The sequence below is a fragment of the Poecilia reticulata genome, linkage group LG2, assembly GCF_000633615.1.
Source record: "Poecilia reticulata strain Guanapo linkage group LG2, Guppy_female_1.0+MT, whole genome shotgun sequence".
NCBI classification, from domain to species: domain Eukaryota; kingdom Metazoa; phylum Chordata; class Actinopteri; order Cyprinodontiformes; family Poeciliidae; genus Poecilia; species Poecilia reticulata.
The window spans coordinates 17,575,317-17,594,017 of NC_024332.1; the positions used below are offsets into that span (position 1 = coordinate 17,575,317).

Sequence of the window (18,701 nt, forward strand, 5' to 3'; positions counted from 1 at the left end):
TGAAAATGAAAGGAAATGTCCATGCTGGTTTATCCTTACATAGGCATATTAAAATGGTACATATCAGGGATTGTACTGATATGTACAATGATAAAATAAAATCCAAAAGGAATGCATTTTAGATTTTTTTGTTGTTTCCTGTTTGTTCACTACCCACACCAATTCACTACAGAGGCAGTTCTGGCCTGGTCAATACCTCTCTCTCTAAATGATGAGAAATGACCTGCAGTGCAGTAACACAGTGCCAGTAGATTGATCACATGCAGACTACTTGAGATCGAGTGGCTTTTTTTTTTTTTTTTTTGTAAAAAGCCTGAGCGCATCTGGACGATGTGTTGTGAAAAAGGAAGCCGTTTCTTTTCCCTGATTCACGGAAAATGCTCAGAAGAGGAACATTTGTGTATTCAGGAGAAGTTGAAGGACTAAAAATCAGCTTCTTCAATGGGATGTTTTTACCCACAATATCACTTTTTCTGACNACACCATAATTTTAGACACCTTAGAAAGGCAGAACAGTTTTCTCTTTTTAATAAAGACGGTACATTTAGTAAGAACAAGATATTTAACACATTGAAATATATTTTAATAAAATTGGTGATTAATTGTATTTCTTTCAGATTGTAAAAAAAAAAGAATCTCCAAATAAGGTGTTTTTACTAAACAATTTTAATTTTAAGTAACTAAATAAAATAACCAAGACTAACCCTGCTCTGCCTTTGCTGCAAATGATCAAGCGTTCACTAAAGGAACACTATATATGTTATTTTATGGCATTTTAGGATTCCACTCATTACTTGATTACTAAATTAGCGGAGGATTGGTATAATAATCGACTCATCGTGATGAATCTGTTAACTGTTTCAGTTCTGATTGAGAACAAATGAGTGTTTTTCCTTGTAGCGCTAAAAAAATACATGTGAATCAAAAGTATAAAAATTAAAGTGTTAAAAAAATGTAAGTAATTTAATTTTGACCAGTAAAACGTTTAACACTGTGTAAACCTGTTACATGCGACTGACTACTCTTTAGTGTTGTTTTACTGCAGGTAAATGGGGGTTGTTGAAAGGTAATGCCATCAGTCAATAAACGRCTACTTTGATGAGTGAATTCTTATTTCATTTAACATCAAATTTATACAGCAGCACAGGCTCTATTTCAGGAGCCAGCTATTACAGGGTAATTACTTCATGTTAGATTATGTCATTTACTCAGGGAAGATGAGGAGTAGAAAATGAGCCACCGCCGTCAATTGATGTAAGATAAGTCGATCGGGGGAATAGGCGGGATATTTGCTTGATCTCTGTAAGTCACGAGGTGATGATGTGAAATTCCGTGTGAAGTGTCCCACCACTCGCCTCTTTTTTTWAAATTTTGTAACGGAAGTGGTGATTAAAAGCTACGTTTCTCACACATGTAATTATTTCTTTATTGATTTGTCAGCATTCCCAGAAACGGCTTTCGATGGAAAAATATCCGTGTAATCATCGCTTGTCTCAATTACAGTGGTGAAAGAAAATCGTTACACAAAAGACCCCTCAGGGCAGCGTCGGAAAACGGTGTTGGGTGAATGTTCAGGTTCGTGTGTTGACAAGTGGTTGTGCAAATATTTGTACAAGTGTGTGTGTGTGTGTGTGTGTGTGCGTGTGTGTGTGTGTGTGTGTGTGTGTGTAGAGAGTGCCTTGATCACATACATTGGCACGTGACTGACGGCTCTTGTTTCTCTCTCTCTTCTGCCAACGCCTCACCCCTTCTCCCTTCTCCCTTCTCCCTTCTCCCTTTCCTCTTTTACTATTCTCTTTTCAGGCTTTGAGGACGGGGGAGGAAGATGAGACCTCCCAGCCCTCTCCTGATCCTGCTGTACTTCACCCTGTCCAAGAGTGTGAAAGTGGTCTCAAAGAGGGGCTCAGGTATTTAATGAGCCTTAACTAAAGCCTTTGCATGAGTGCATTGATTGTCGCATGTCTTGATATTGATGATGCTACGTTATAATCTGTTACATCTGTCACAGTTGCAAGATTATACTGGTGACGCTTTATAAATTACCATATAACGCTTCTCATCGAAGCCTTCAAGGTGTTCAGAGAAGGTGTTAAGAGGATCAAGAAATGAAAAATAAAAACAATGCCACAACTTTATTTAATCCTTTCAATTAAAATGAAATTAGAGGAGTGTTGCTTAATGTCAAAAGTGTAAAATGAGCTTCGTAGTTGTCTTCTTGTTGGCAAGAAGTCGAGCAGTACCAATCAAGTCCTGAAATGGTAAATATTAGTTAATTTTCTAATAGTTACAGGATGCCATGTGTGGAGGCTCACCTGAAATTACCTCATTCTGGGCAAGTTGTTTTTGCTTCACTGTTTTTTACAATCAAAGTGTTTCATGTCCCAATGAATTTAGTAGTTCCTTTATATTCCCAGAAAACGTCTCCAGGTACACTTATTCTATTACTTATGAAGTTATGTAGTGAAACAGCCAACTGTGGTTAAGACTTGTCTCATGTCTCTCTAATCTACAGAGAATGATAAAAATATCCACTGAGTGGAAGTTGTGTTCAAGGACAAATGAATAATCAGGATAAACAACCAATCAGAAAAAAACAATTGTCATGTAAACACCCCAACCGGAGTACGTAGTATTAATTTGTTGTGATGTGCTTTTTAATCTTTATTTGAAACTTTCCTTTAATTAAAATTCATGCATGAATATTGCTTTGCATTACACATTTTGACTGAATCCAAACAATCGCTCATTTAAAAAAAAAAAAAGTGTCATGTAGATAATTACATGGATACAATAATCTGAACCTGAACTATTTTTATTATGTTTGGGCAAGCAATCAAGTTCTATCAAACACAATAAAAATACCTGGGATTAGTTGAGTCAATCAAAACCACAGCCTGGAGGTTCTCCATTGCTGAGTGCCATCGTAAACAAAATCATCGGAGAGCAAAACCTGGCCCTGCCCACCCTGCTGCCCATGTTCACGCCCACAATAGTGAAGAACAGACTGTAATAGAGACTCTCCAAACTGGGGTAGAGCCGAACCAGATATTAACCAGTTAGAGTGAGACTTGACAATGGAAAAACCATCTTTTGATTCTGCAATTGAGGTTAAAAATAGTCATCATGCATCACATGCTTAGAAAGCTGACAGGTAATTGCAAAGACTGTTACCGTCTCCACAATAGAAGCGCCGTTTTGCAATTTGGATATAATTGCAGTTTCATCTCCTTAATTGTGTCTTGAGTGAAGAGTACATAACTTAATGAAAGGATATACAGTGTACATCTTTAAACTTGCCCACCCTAACTCAATGCGCACAGAGAGTGGCAGCTCCCGAATGATCCAATTTCTCAGTGAGAGGGGTTGCCAAGGGTTAATGTGAAACTCATTTTGGTTCTAAATGCCAGAAAATTGAACATCAATTCTGAACAAATGCACAGGTCAAAAACGAAAATAGAGTGCAAAAAGACTTGGAGTTGAAACTTTTCATGACATGAATACTGGTGTGTTAACGATGGAACCACCAACGTGAATCCAAGCTGCCAGTCAGAGTAAAAGGGAGTATTCTTAATTTACTCACACTGTTTTCATAATAGTGCAGCGGTAGGGGTGAATTACTGAAAAACAACCGATTTTTAAAATTTTTTTATGATGATCTTCAAAGCACATCTCTAGTAGGACGTAACCTCACATTAATTTTTTATTTTTTTAAATTATGTGTGTTCGTTTTGCAAACACGCATTTCTGTATGTCTTGGTATAGTTGTATTGCAGACATAGTTGGACTTACTTAGCTCTTTAAAGGGTGACTTTTATCCAAGCATTAGTGTTTTCAATGGCAAAAAAAAAGGCGAGCTGAAGACCAAGAACAGGGAGGGAACTATTCAGTAACTTATGGGATGTTACAAACAAAGAATGAAGGAATCTTTATCCACTTTTTACCCACTCAGTCCCATTCAGTGCGACAGGAGGGTGGGACGTTTCCCAGCAGTCAACTGGCCAGACGTTGACCCTGGACATGTGGCGAGTCCATCACAGACACAATTATACATAACAGCATTATTGTCAAGTTTGCTGACTGCACCATTTAATTGTAGTTAACTCTTATACTACTATCCACTGCTATGCTGTCTTGGTCAGTTTGCCAGTTTCATTTCATTATTTGGTAATATTTTTAGAACGCTGCCTCATTTTTTGTATTTGTATAAAAAGTAATATGATCATCTTATGATCAAAACAGTTGAAAAGTTGATCTTGAAGACGAGTGGAGGAAAAAAAGGACAACTAAATCGAAGAAAATTCAGATTTTAGAGTTTCACTTTCACTGCCTATTGTTTTCCTTCTGCCAGGTTTCACCAGTGAGATGGGGGGAAATGTATATGCCAAAAGAAAACGGTCACAAAATGGTGCTTGAAGTGTAAATTAATATTTTTATTTTAACTATAATTGTGCAAAAGTAGTAGAAACTGAACGGTGATGTGTAAGTGGCTAAGCTATTATATCTTGAAGTAAATCAAAAAGATGATTCAGTCGGGTGTTTGCTCAGACTTTCATGAATACTGTGAAAAGAGCAGCGAGATATAACTGATTATCAGTTTTGCTGAAAACCAAATGCATAATTACAGTCTACATCAAATAATAAATTGACAACAGTTGCTCACTAACAAGCTGTTAGCTTTATGGACTGAATACAGTAACTCATTGCGAGACTAATTAAATACAATATATGGTATTTATGAGCAGAGCCATATTTAATAACTAAATGACTCTTTCACATTAGGCATATTGGCGTTTTTGTAGCGTCATTACAATTAACTGGGACTCTGAATCCATGCATATGCCGACGCAAGCGGTTGTTGTAGTGGTCGCGTTCGATTGTGCGTTTTATTGCACTTGTCAACATGCAACTACCCTCGTTGTTGGATTGTTTGGTTCAGTGGAGTGTTTCCAGATACTCCAGAAAAGCAGATGAATTAGGTGGCTCTTTTGGGTCCGTTTGGTCAAGTATTGATAGGAAGAAGTCAATATTGCCTGATGAGCACAGGTCAGAGGTGAAGTGGTTACAGAGTGAAATTATTGTGTGCTTTAGTTTGGTCCGATTCTGAGTCCAGAATCGGACTAAAGCATTTGAAATGTTTAGACACTTAAAACTTCCCTTAACTTCAGCTGCAAAAAATCAGGGTTATTTATTTGAATGCACTGTATTAATAGTTTCATTTCTAGTATTATTTGCACTAGTTTAGTTTTTAAATGACACAGAAACATAGAACCTGCAATATAGCACAAAAGAATTACAGGTTCCAAAATGACTGCCATGTTACCTGGGCGTCTGTCTGAAATCAAAAGTAAGTGTAGTATAGTTTTCACCTCCCTGAGTTACAAAATTACTTTGAATTGGAATCAGTGAATCAATACATTTTATTTGTGGATCACTTTTTAGCAACAAGACGCTTCGAAGAGCTTTACATCATAAAAGCACAAGAATACAAAGTGGTAAAACGATATACAGTGTCAAACATTACCTTTGCCACAGCATATTGCTGTTTTATTTATTTTGAAGCAGCAGAATTGCCTCTTATTGCCTTAGTTTTTTCAAGTGAAATAAAACGTGTTCATTTCTTACAGAAATATGTATTTGAAATGTGAAAAAATAATTTTTCAATAAATGAGTTTTCTCAAACACACTTATTTTTTCCCTCCCCATGTCCCCCGTTTTTTCTTTCACTAAACTGAACAAAAAATTGGCTGAAATGGATAAGATTCATTAAGTAAAGGAGATTAAATGGCTGATTATACCCTTAGTGGATGCTTGGTGTTTGGTTCTTRGATTTTGGCCATTCGTCTTCATGAGTGGTGCAGAAAAAAGCGCTGTGAAAGGCCTCCCCTGACTGCTGTTGCCTTTTCTTAACCTAGCTTAATTTGAACAACTGAAAACCAAAAGTTAGACAGAGATGTGGACCATTGCTTGGATAACTGTTTTAACGAGGTGTTTTTGTGGGGCATTGTGTTTCAGATGGGAATACTCTATTGTTTCTGGACTGAAGGAAAGAGTTTGGAATTTGACTCCACAACATTGTGTTGATGGATACCAATGAGAAATCACCTATAAAGGCTTTATTAGCCCTCAAGGGACCCTGGATGGAGCAACTGTTCCATTGATTTCTACTCTTAATGTAAGAGTGGCATTCCCTGCATTGTAATACCCCCMAAAAATCCAGTAATTATTCAATGTTGAGTCTGTGTGGGTTTGCACTRCCTGCAATAATGACTTTCCCTAAGGTGTGCAGACTTCATATGCCTTTCATTCTCGTTTTCTTTGTCTCATTCTTGGTGCKGCTGAAATCTTTAATGGCCAGGGAATCTCATTGGAATTGGATATCAGTTGGGTTGAACTATTGTTCCGGGTTTCTCAAAGTTGCTGTCTCTGCACACAGAAAAGGGGATGTGTGTATCAACCTCCTGCGTTTGACCCACATCCTTGTGTGCATATGCTGCGCTGCYKCAAATGAGGGTTTCTGCTGCAAGTGCCCTGCGTGATTGTTCAGTGGACTGACCACGGCCATGCTGACACTGCTTGAGATTCACTCCCAGGGACTGGGAGCAGCCCTCTGACAGAGATGGACTGTCAGTGTTCATCCATCAGCATCCAGTTGTTCCAGTGGTGCTCACACCACAACACGTTAGACATTTGGCGTCAGAGAGGGGGTGATAACAAGGCTCGCATGTGTTGTGTAAATGGTGCTGAAAGATGGATGGAGTGAGTGACATTCTCGACCAGTCGTCTGGTATTTGGTAAAAAAACACAACTTTTACACTTTGTTGATGGTCTGCTTTATGCTGAAACTGAACAAAAAGGCAAATATTTATTCAGATCGGTTTGTACTGATCTCTTTTCTGTAGAAAAACTGTCAGTAATTCAGGATAATGTGACAGTGGTTAATGAGGCACTTTGAACTGCCTTGTTGCTGAAATGCAATATACAAATAAATTTGACATGACTTAACAATAACCTGATAAACTGGAGACAGGTGCTGCAGATGCTGTTTTTATTAATTCAGAAATTGGTATTTATTGTTTTGCTGCATAATAAAAAAAATTACTTTTTTTGCTGCAGTTTTAGCTGCAAGAGGCTAACATATTTGCCTATTTTTGTTTGTAAAATGTCTCAAAGCCTGTCAGGTTGGCTGAAGAGAGTCTGTAAAAAGCAATTTTCAAGCATCACTGCAGACACTCAATTGAATTTAGAATTAATGTGTTAAARGGGAGATGCAACTTTTACTTCTTTTTTTTACTGCAGTCGTGTTGCGTTAACATTTGACAAACTTACGCTTTGCGTAGCTTGGTTGATGCGCTCCAAACAATAAGATGGAAACATGTCTAATTCATATTTTCTATTTTTTTTTTTTCTTTCTTGTGACATTTTAAAAAGAAATGCACAAAATTCTCATGACTATTCGATGGAAACATAGCTGGCCTGGAATATTGTTTTATAACCTTGCTCTGCTTTTATCCTCTTCACAACTTTATCTGAGACTTGTCTACTGTGTGTGTGTGTGTGTGTGTGTGTGTTCATGATGCTGTTTGTTCTCTAATGTTCTCTAACAAATCTCTAAGGTCTTCACAGAAATACTGCTTTTATACTARGATTAATTTACACACACATAGACTTCAATGATTTGGTGACTTTTGAAAGCAGTTTGTTTTAATTTTAGTTATTAGGTGCATCACGGTAAATGTAGTTAGCTACAAATGCTCACTGCACCTTTTGAAGCTACTTGATTTTTTTYCCCCCTTCCAATTTGAGTGTGTGTTTTTACTCCAGATAAATTACTATGATGATGAATCTATTGCATCAAAACGCACCTGGAGCTTTAATATTGTGGAAGGATCTTGTGGTCTAACAAGATGTCTGTTCAAGTAAAATAAGTGTAAAAAAAGAAGTGTTGAGGGAACTATTTCAATCATATTTATAAACAAAAAAATATTTAAAATACTTTCATTCTTTGTGACTTCATGTTCTTCACTGTTCCCATTTTGAAGTGCGTCAGTAGGAAGCAAAAGGATTTCTCTTATTTGTTGAAGATAACCAATGTTCAGAACTGAATAAGCATTTTGAATGAATAATGAAATATCGTCAAGAAAGGAGAATCGATCTGATTCCACAGTAGCAAGCAGGAACTTCTCAAACTGAAACTGAGCCAACAGTAATAAACTTGTACTTCTCTTGCTGTGACGAGTCAAATTGCTTGGCAAAGACAAAATCTGTTCTATGACCACAGCACATAACTGTCTATCAATCAAAGTCGCCTCATTGAAAGGGGAATTTTAGTGCTGTGCCATGAGGATGGTGCCTGGGAAACGGTTTGTGCTTTTACCCCAGGCTTTCTAGGCAATAGCTCTCATTATGGGCTATACACRGATGCAGCTCCTTGCTACCTCACAAAAGCAGAAGTCGGTAAAAAGTCACAAAAGAGAAACCACGTCGTTAGGAAGATTTTTCAAATGTGCAACTAATTTGTCCGTGGAACATCATCACACTGAACAAGACCTGTAATCTGAATCCGACACTGAAAACTTATATTTTGAAAAAATAAAAATAAAAAATACATACCATCTTCAACATTGAATGTTGCCTTCACCCTAAGCTTTAGCTCTCTTCAATGATTCTTTCCCAGTTTCAATCTGAACTTTTGCTGGGTCTCTCAAAATATTTCAGTTGCCCTTAATCTAAATCTGCCAGGGCCTTGGATCTTCTTTAACTTAAGTTTAAAGAGAAATCGTTTAGTAAGTAAGTAGAGCCTTTTGTAAACAACAACAACAAAAAAAACTTAAAACAGATGAGGGGGAAAGTGCCTGGCGTATTTGCACAGTCAATAGTTGTAAAAAGATCTAATTTAAACAGCTGTTTAATTAAATTTTCTGTTTTAAAAACACTAAATGCCATAATAACGAAACAATTATGGATGCTCACAAAGTGCTACTAGCTGTGACTGTGGCAAAAGCCACTGCAGTCAGCTGTCTCCGCACTCTGTTATGACAGCTTATTGCTACACAGTGCTGGCAGCAGAAGACATCAGGGACATTTGTGTGTTTGTATGTGTGTATTCACTGTCTGTAAGATTTCAAATTCATACAAGCCATAACATCCAGACCTTGGTCCCCTCGTTGTTTCTCAAAGCAGGGATTAAAAAAAAAAAAAAAAAAAAAACGATGCGGCCAATATTCTAAATGACTCTGCAAAGTCTCGTTCCAAATCTCTGATAAGAGAGTGCCATAGATAACAGTGAATCTGACATGGCCCCAAGGCAATGTGGGAGATGAAGTCCATGGAGAGGATGCTTGAGTAACCACTCGATAAGCACGAGGAAAGGAATGCAAAAATCCTGCCCCGTCTGTCAGTCAGTTAATTTATTTGTCAAGGTTCTCACGATTCATTCCACAAATCACGCTGCAGCAATTTCTCTGACACTTGAAAACTGAAATGTGCTTCTCTATACATTTCCTCTGTCAAGTAGATGAGCTAAATGACATACACAAATAAGATGTAGAGAGACGTTGTCTCTGCTTGTCATGCTCATCTCATTCCCCAGAGGCCTCCGAGATGCTTGTATTGAACATTCATTCCCCTCATTTCTAGGGCAGGACATGAGCCTAATAGTTTATTGACGGATCAACTGTCTACTTTGACATCCAAACACACAAATTTATGGCTGCAGTCAATCGCAAGCAAAATGACTGATCACGCTGAACCTTTTAACTCAATACGCCTAAAATTAAACAGCATCCTAGATTCAGCTGCTTTCCATTCTTGTTGTTTGCAACAGAGAGCCAAACTGGTTGTGTTTCATTTTCACTAACAGCCCTCTAACACTGTTCCATATCTGGTATAGAAAAAAAAAGCAACTTTAGAAGAATCACACCTAAACATCTCCGTCATTCACATATGGTGGATTGATTCCTACAAAATTTACTTTAACACTGCTTAAATGTCGCTGCGATAACAGTAGCTGATGTAATTCTGCAGTATTTAGAGAAGTTTAAAGAAATATGTCCAAAGTTTTTTTTTTTTTTACTTCATCAAACCTTAATTAAAGTGGATAAACAGTGTCAAAAAAGTATTTAAATATTCAGTATTTCAAATTACTTTATTTAACACATATTCAGTTCTGCCATTTTTTAATTTTAAATCATAATATTAAAATAATTTTCTGTTGATTTCCTTAGAATTTTCAGAATTTTTCTATATTTATTTATTTGTGGGTTCGCTTGCTTTTTGCTGATGTTTCTAAAAGCAAGCTAASAGATTTTATTTTATTTTTTACATAATGGAACCTATGTTACCAGTAGTTGACCATTGGTGCATTATTCAAGTCCTGCACTAAACTTGATGCATTTAATTTTATGAGGTGGACTCACTATTTTATATGAGAAAGAAGTTGCATATTAAATGGACATTAAGTAATTGTAGACCACGTCAGTTTCATTAGGTTGTTTTTTTATCCAGATATTAGGGCCTGAGGTTTTCTTGCTGGGGTTTTTTCATTAACTTCAACGAAGGCAGTGACAGACATTAGTCCGTTTACTTCAAACTTTACTGTCATTCAAAATTCATAATATTCTTAAATACTGACCAGTATCTACAGCATATAGATATTTGACATGTCTGTCATGATACTCGATACCTAAAATAAAAAAAAAGAAAAACAGTTGGCTTATTTTGTATTTTGTACCAAGTACCTCGTTGTTTAGCCTATTTGTGCCCTAAAAGCTAATGTGTTCTTTTGATGGAGAAGACAGTGGCTTAATGTCAAATTTGTCTTTATGTGGAACTTTTGACTTGTCAGCACAGCCTCGTTTCTGATTAGTTAGGCTTATAATTATTCATCCCACAGCAAACGCACTTTAAAACCGTGTAGGTGTGTTAAAAGAAACACTTCAAAGATTTGACAGGAGATTACTTTTCTCAAAATGTACTCATTTCTTTCCATTTAGTTCCAAGTAATGCATTTTTTGATACACAAGATTGGAAACTGTGTCACAGTGGCTTAAGAATTCCAAGCTCATCATTTTTGCATGCCTCTCCTCTAAGCAGAAATAACAAATCAAGAATGTATCGACAGGTAGAGTCACCTTTGCTATTGTGCAAGGCATCAATCATAAAAGAAAGCAACAGAGGGAAAGACTTGTGAAAATGAAAGGAAATGTCCATGCTGGTTTATCCTTASATAGGSATATTAAAATKGTACATATCAGGGATTGTACTGATATGTACAATGATAAAATAAAATCCAAAAGGAATGCATTTTAGATTTTTTTGTTGTTTCCTGTTTGTTCACTACCCACACCAATTCACTACAGAGGCAGTTCTGGCCTGGTCAATACCTCTCTCTCTAAATGATGAGAAATGACCTGCAGTGCAGTAACACAGTGCCAGTAGATTGATCACATGCAGACTACTTGAGATCGAGTGGCTTTTTTTTTTTTTTTTTTGTAAAAAGCCTGAGCGCATCTGGACGATGTGTTGTGAAAAAGGAAGCCGTTTCTTTTCCCTGATTCACGGAAAATGCTCAGAAGAGGAACATTTGTGTATTCAGGAGAAGTTGAAGGACTAAAAATCAGCTTCTTCAATGGGATGTTTTTACCCACAATATCACTTTTTCTGACWGCTTAGATTTCTAGATGACAAGAAAAGGCAAGCTCAAATAAAAATGAAAACACAACTTTATTTCTTTGTTTTGGCCTACTAGGTTTCAACATGTTTTATTYAGCTAGATCTTCAGATTGTGCTAAAGTAAGTCCCCTTTTCAACTCAGAAGATATCATCAGGCTCTTTTCTTGTTTATTGTCTCCCTAATGAAATCATGCTGCTTTCAGTGTGTTTCACAAATTCTGAATGTTTTTWGCTATTTCTTTTTCTTTTTTGCTAGAAACTGTGATTCAGTTCTTATTTAACTTAAAGTAGAAAATCAAAAAATTATGAAGAACCCTCTGTTTTTTTWAAATATAAATATATATAACTTGGGCTCATTTATTGGATTACTTGGAGTAAGTGTGCTGTTTGRAAAGGGATATTTAGGAGTGTTCAAATCAACTGTATTACTGGTTTACTTCTACATCTAAAAAAATTTAATTGTCTGAAACTGAAAATTATGGCTCATCTGTAAGCCATAATCATGTAAGATGCAAGAAATTTTTTTTTTGGAATATTTCGCATGACTCTATAAGTGTCACTTCCTGAGATGATTGGCAAGAAATATTGCACTTTTATGCTATATAAAAATTTTTAGAGGTATACTAGTGTATACCTCAGCAGACTAACACTCAGCAGTGTTGGTCTGCTGTGGTTGCTCTTACAAGGTGTCGAGGGAATAGTGAGGGTTCTTTTTACTTCATACACATATTCCCCTAAAAAGACATACCTCACAGAAGAGAGTTATGACTGTCTCTAAAAGTCTTCAGTGAACCCTGCAAAAGACAGATTTGTAGCACCTTTCAATGAGGGCCATGAAATTAGCRTCGTTACAGTAGAGCCAAGAACAAAACGGAGTCAGAGAAGCACACATTATATTTTTGCAGTCTTTTTTAATGCAGATGCCCTAACCACTGAYTAATTACTATCATTGTATAGTTATTTAACTAATTGTAATCTGATGGAGTTTATTGGTGGATAATTTGCCAATTTGTCCCTCATTTATTCCTTGTTCATATCAGATTGACTTTTAATTAATCATCACCTAACCATTAGCCATTTACAAAAATGTCACAAGGGGTTCATCACTGGGTAATGATAAAGTACCAGTTAGTTTTTGATTCATTGGTCAGTTATTTATTTAATAAATAAAGACGAGAAGATTTTGAGGCGTTCACCTTGTGAAATAGTAACATGAATATTTAAGTAATATYTAGTTGAGCAACAGTTTGCTTTCACAAGACTAAGCATTGAGTGTAGGGCTAAAATTATTCCTGGAATTATTCGAGTACCTCGATTATTAAAATTCCTCGAGGAAAATTTACCTACCTCAAAGCTTCGTTACATTATGTTTTATTATTTAACGCACCGTGTTCCGGCCGGGACATTATTTGCTGGGCAGCGCTCTCACTTCCGCGCTGCTAAGCTTAAGTGTTAGCAGCATTTWGTCCAATTTTCAAGTTCRGCCCAGGGGGATTTTATTGATTAATGATAATGTCCGGGTTTTTTGKTTTTTTKGGGGGGCGGRGGRACCGATAAGCATCTGACTGGAGCSATGCCTGGAGWACAGCAAYTTTTCTCCTCCGGGAGCTGTTGGTTCAAAACGAACGGCGGGAAGAGCAATGCGGGMGTATTTATACAGGTAAGTGGAATAGGCTGAACATGGCTGGCGGCTGAGTAGTTGATGCTTATAGTGTAGGGCTGAAGCGATTCCTGGAGTGATTCGAATACCTCGATTATTAAAATTCCCCGAGGAAAATTGATCTGCCTCCAAGCTTCGTTAATTTATGTTTTATTATTTAATGCGCACGCAGCGCCCTCACTTCCGCCTGAGTTATTGACGAAAGCTAAGTGGTTAGCCTCATAACTTTCTATTTTCAAGTTTGGATTTTATTGATTCATGATAATGTCCGGGTTTTTATCGTTTTTCGGGGATCCAATAAGCATCATAAAGTTGACTGGAGCGATGCTTGGAGTACGGCAGCTTTTCTCCTCCCGGAACTGATGGTTCAGAGCGAACGGCGGGGACGAGCACTGTGGGATTATTCATACAGGTGAGCGGATACACTGAACACTGCGGGCGGCTGCGCTTTAGATGCTTAGCTTTACTGACTGACCGGAAAATAAATTTCATATCATCCCGGTCTCAACAAATGGGTGGCGAAGCGCATCGTGACGTTACATACCTGGTAGATGTTTGTGTGTGTGACAAACGAAGGCGTCAAATCCCGTCGTTAACATGAACACAAGAGCTGTAAATGTCTGGGCAAGGTGAGAGTTCATCTGTTAAACTCACTGAAGATGAATACAAAAGCTGGAGTATAGACATTTTTCATAAGCGTATTTGTGAGCCTGCCTCTTTATCATTAAATTGTATATAATTTCTGATTTTTGTATAACTTTTCTTCAGGTTAACGTAGAAAGTGAACTATTATTGTTGCAAATAAATTTTCTAAGCTACAGAAAAGTAACTGTTATAGATACTCAAATATAAAAAATTGGACTGATGTTGATATCCAATAGTAACACTAGTGTTATGCTAGATTTACCCATATTTTATTTCATCAATTTTTTTTAATCTGATTACTTGATTAATCGTAAGAGTAAAAGACAGATTACTCAGATTACTAAAATATTGGTTTGCAACAACCCTAATTGAGTGTAAACCGAATCTGAAGTTAAATCTATGATTATTCATGTAAGTTGTTACGTAGCTCAGCCCAAGTAGGTTTGGCCTTTCAATTTCATTATAAATACTAAAAATCAGCTTGACATATCCTTATATTAATGTTACAAAACATTTTTGATTGTCTCGTCAGTATTGATGCCAGGGTAAAAATATTGATTGGCAGGCGGAACTGATTCTGTTTATTTCAGACCTTGAAAACAAGGGAATTGTGGTGAATATATTTATGCTCCCCACCATTGATTTATTCTTGATAATCATGACTGGGGTACATCTAAAATTCAATAGTGAGAATGATCAGAGGCCAATCTCTCAAGTTAAATAATGAACATGATGCTTTAAAATGGCAGTTCATGAATTACTTGAACTGCCATTCAAGTAATTCAAGTAGTTTTAACATCAGTTCAAAACATCAGTTTTGGTAGTTGGTGTTCATTTGTATATGATGTATATGTTGATTATGTCTGTATATGTCTCAAACCAGGGTGGTCCTAAGTCCAAAAAGCTTTGAAAATGCTCTGTTTCATTTGATGTGTTATCCACAAGTAGAATAAGGGTTTCTTAAATCTCCATTTTTAAAATCAAGTGTTCACTGTTAGACAAATCAGACACCAACATCACCATCATTAGTCAAGTACAGGAGACGCCCACACTCCTTTTACAGAACATGATAATGAAGCACTGAACACTTGTCTGCAGATAGGTTTTCCCCTGTGAGTACTCTTCCTACAACATGAAAAAACAACACCATGGCCATGTGAGCCATTCTACAAAAAGCCTCTGGTTAATACTTGTTGAAAATTCAATCTGTACAAAGCAACGTGTAGAAAATGTGTTCACCTGAGGCATTATGACAAAAAGACAAAAAAAAAAAAAGTTTGGAAAGGCAGAAATTACTTTGATTTCAGGGCAGTTCTGTTGTTTCTATTCTGTGTTTTACTGCTTCTTGTACTACTTTGGGATTTATCCACTTCTTGGTGTTTTCAGGTGATTTTGGGGGGATTTAGGATGGTACAGAAAGATTGTTAAGGCTGGCCTAAAATGTAGAAAAACTGTTGGGCTTTGACCAAAGAGCTTGTTAAATCTCTAGTCTTTCAATGAAAACAATGGTGCTTTTACCTCAGCCTGTGGCAAGATGCATAATTTTTGGTTACTGGTCCAAAATTCTTTGCTTTCATAACATATTTGATGAGTCCAATAAGTAAAGCATGGCTGTGAACTTCTTGTTTTACTTATGTTGGCAAGACCACATTTTAGTGATGCACACATAAAGTAAATCTGCTTTGAAGCATTAGATATATTAAATGAAATACTCTGCAGTTATTTTTATGGTACATCTCCCAATTTAAGACCACCACAGTCTAGTAATTATTTTTCCTCAATTAATCTGTGGTCAGGAGAAGCAGTGTTTGTGTGTGTGTGCGTGTGTGTGTGTGTGTGTGTGTGCGTGCGTGTGCGTGTGTTTGTGTGTGTGTGCGTGTGTGTGTTTGTGTGTGTGCTCGCGTGTGGTTGAAGGCTGCTTATTCCTAAATGAACATGTGATTAGTGAGATGCACTAATCACATGTTTGTTCTGGTCTCTGCTGATAATGATGCAATTTTCCTTGGCAATAAATCATGTTGGGTCCATGTAAGAATAAAATATAGCCTTTAGAATATTCTATGGAAGTGAATGTGAATGCCTAGATGAGTGGGTTTAAATCTCCTGCAGAAATATTCTGTCAGGTAATTAAATAATGATGAATGAAGACTGCCCGCGACATCAAGGCAACTTATTCTGCATTACATACCTGTTTTACAAGCGCATTGCGTGGGATTGGGAAAGGCTTGTGTGATATGTAATTTTTGTTCAAACACTGATGTGGCCTACTTTTTCAAAGAGATGTTTCCGTGGGATTTAAGCTAATCTTTAACTGTTAAGCTGGCTAAACAAGCTAAGTTAAGACAATTAAAAATAAGGACCTGATGATTTGATGGGGGATTGGGATTCAAGTCTAAAGCCTTAGCTACACTAAACTGGACATTCTTTAGATTTGTTGTGGAAGAAGCTGCAATGCCTATACTCCATAAGTGCGTCATGCTAACGATGGCAATAAAATCGAAATGAAAAGATAATTCTGAGCATGGCTAAAGCTGTACTAGGCTAAAGATAATAATGAATTGTAGCTCTGACTTCTTTTACATCATTTACCCATTTAATGTCAAGAATTGCTTCATCTTACATGTAGAATTTAATGGAAACTGAGTTTGAACCAAGTGAGAGCGATGCAGTCAGTAAGCAAGAATTAAGACAAAGTTAGCCTCTACATTGTAATTTTTAAATAATATTCTAATGTTTGAAAGAAATTTCATTTTAGTCATTCGCATAGATAAAGTTACTAAAAGATGGTGCCTTGCAAAATGTTACATAAAAACTGTCTAAAGGCAACACTTGTGAGGTTTTACTGGGCAGTTAGAGTTGAACGTTAAAACCATCGACTCCGTTTGCCACCTTTGTTATGAACCAAGGTCAATTTTGCTGTGCAAAAAGTAAAATGCATGCATCTACAAGAGCCCCATTGAAACCCTCACAAAGATTTATTGGGTACATAAGTAAGTGTTTTTCAGGTGATTAAGAGGCAAAGATGATCCTCCTTCAAATGTAAGGGAAAGTCTGTAAAAAAGAGCTATTTTAAGAAAAGTTGTTGTATTGGATTTGATTATTACTTAGGATTTCTCTATTTCCACCATCTTCTAAAGATTCAATTTGTTGTCACTTGAAATGTGGAGTAATGTTAGATTGTTATTTGACGGTAATTACATTATATGACTTTGGAAAGCCCAGAGGTTACACCGCAGGCAGCAAAACAACAAAGACCAGAATGTTAGGAACCCCTCCAGGCTCTAAAGTAGAATTACTCACAGTCCTCTGTCATCTTCCTCTGGTAAAGGTTGCTGTTATTAGACCTTTAGAAGCAGATGCTTCCAATAAGTACACAAACGCACATCCTCAGTTGTTATGTGCGTCTCTCTGTATCCCTCATTAGGCAAAAAACTTGCAAAAAAAGTGAACTGCATGCAGAGAGTATGACTTCGTATGCAAATTATAGGAGCCTCTGCCTCTACACTGCTGTGTTTGTTTGTGTGTTCTTCCTAGCCTGGTTGTGCTGTATTTTAGTAAGTTTTTTTTTTTTGGCAAATGTAGGGTGATTTCTAGGTTAGCAGTATTTTTTTCTTTTACATATCATTAGTAGCCATGCAGTGCAACCCCATCACCCTGACAACTACATCCCTTCCTTTGCCTTCTGCTTATCACCATAACAACTAATCTACCGTAAATAGTGCTTCCTCCCTGTCTGCCATGTCACATTCTTTCTTTCTCTCCACCTCTCTCTCTATCACCCTTTGCTTCATTCAATTTTTTTCCTCGAGTCTCTTTCCACTCATCTTGTTGTCACATCACTGCCGTCATCTTTCTTTGCCACCATTTCTTCCATTTTTTTGTGTCGTACGGTTCAGAGCTCATCCCACTGCAGATGTGGGTGGTTCTGACTGCACAATATACCCTTTCGGCTGCCTCACATTGTCAAGTGCCTGAGTTCAAACGACGATCAATACAAAAAGCAGCTCGAACAAGTTATCCAGAAAAGTCCCTAAACCTTACATTGACTTAATACTTTAAAAAGATATAAGCTTAAAAATACTTTCCAAAAGCATCCTTTGCATACTTGAGTCTTGTCAAGATCGATGTGATCTTGAATGGAGGTTTGTCTTGAAAAGATTCAAGTCTTTGTGTTCGACCTGAATGTGTTATTGACAGTGGGCCTGGCCTGATGACTTGATTGGGCTACTATGCTCAGGGATTAACTTGCCCGGCCTGGCAGGCTTTTACAATCAAAGACCGAGCCGATGGTCTGTTTGGCTGAGTTGCTCTGGGATTGACTCAACAGCCGGATGTGCTAATTCAGAGTTATCCCAAGGTTGAGCAGGGTAGCAAGGACTCACAAGCTGTTTCATAGTTTATGCTGAGAATCTATATTGTGATGTAAAGGGAAACTTAATCGTTTCACCAACTGCACACACAATTAACCCAGATTAATTTATGCTGTTGAGACTGAAATTGAATAGTTTTGAGACATTGGGTCTCAAGTTGTGACCCAGTTTGTTGGGATAAAGGAGAGGCTAGAAAGAGAGTCCTGGTTCTTCACAGACCATAATTTTGATCTGCATTCTCACCTGGTGAAACGTCACTGGATTTCTGCCACAGGATGAATTAATAAATAGAAACATTATAAATTATTTTATTAAATAATAATCTTAATTTCCACTGAGCTGTGTCGAATTTAGTT

The 18,701-nt window shown here is 37.0% G+C and overlaps 1 protein-coding gene across 4 annotated transcripts in view; it reads left to right on the forward strand.

The window, feature by feature from the left end:
- The first annotated feature begins 1,807 nt into the window (after positions 1–1,807).
- il1rapl1a (interleukin 1 receptor accessory protein-like 1a) overlaps positions 1,808–18,701 on the forward strand; it is a 176,252-nt gene continuing 159,358 nt past the window's right edge. For all 4 annotated transcript variants that reach the window (XM_008434092.2, XM_008434110.2, XM_008434101.2 and 1 more), the window contains exon 1: positions 1,808–1,907. In XM_008434092.2, coding sequence (XP_008432314.1) covers positions 1,826–1,907 — 82 coding nt within the window. In that variant the 5' untranslated portion in view covers positions 1,808–1,825. The remainder of the gene's footprint in view (positions 1,908–18,701) is intronic.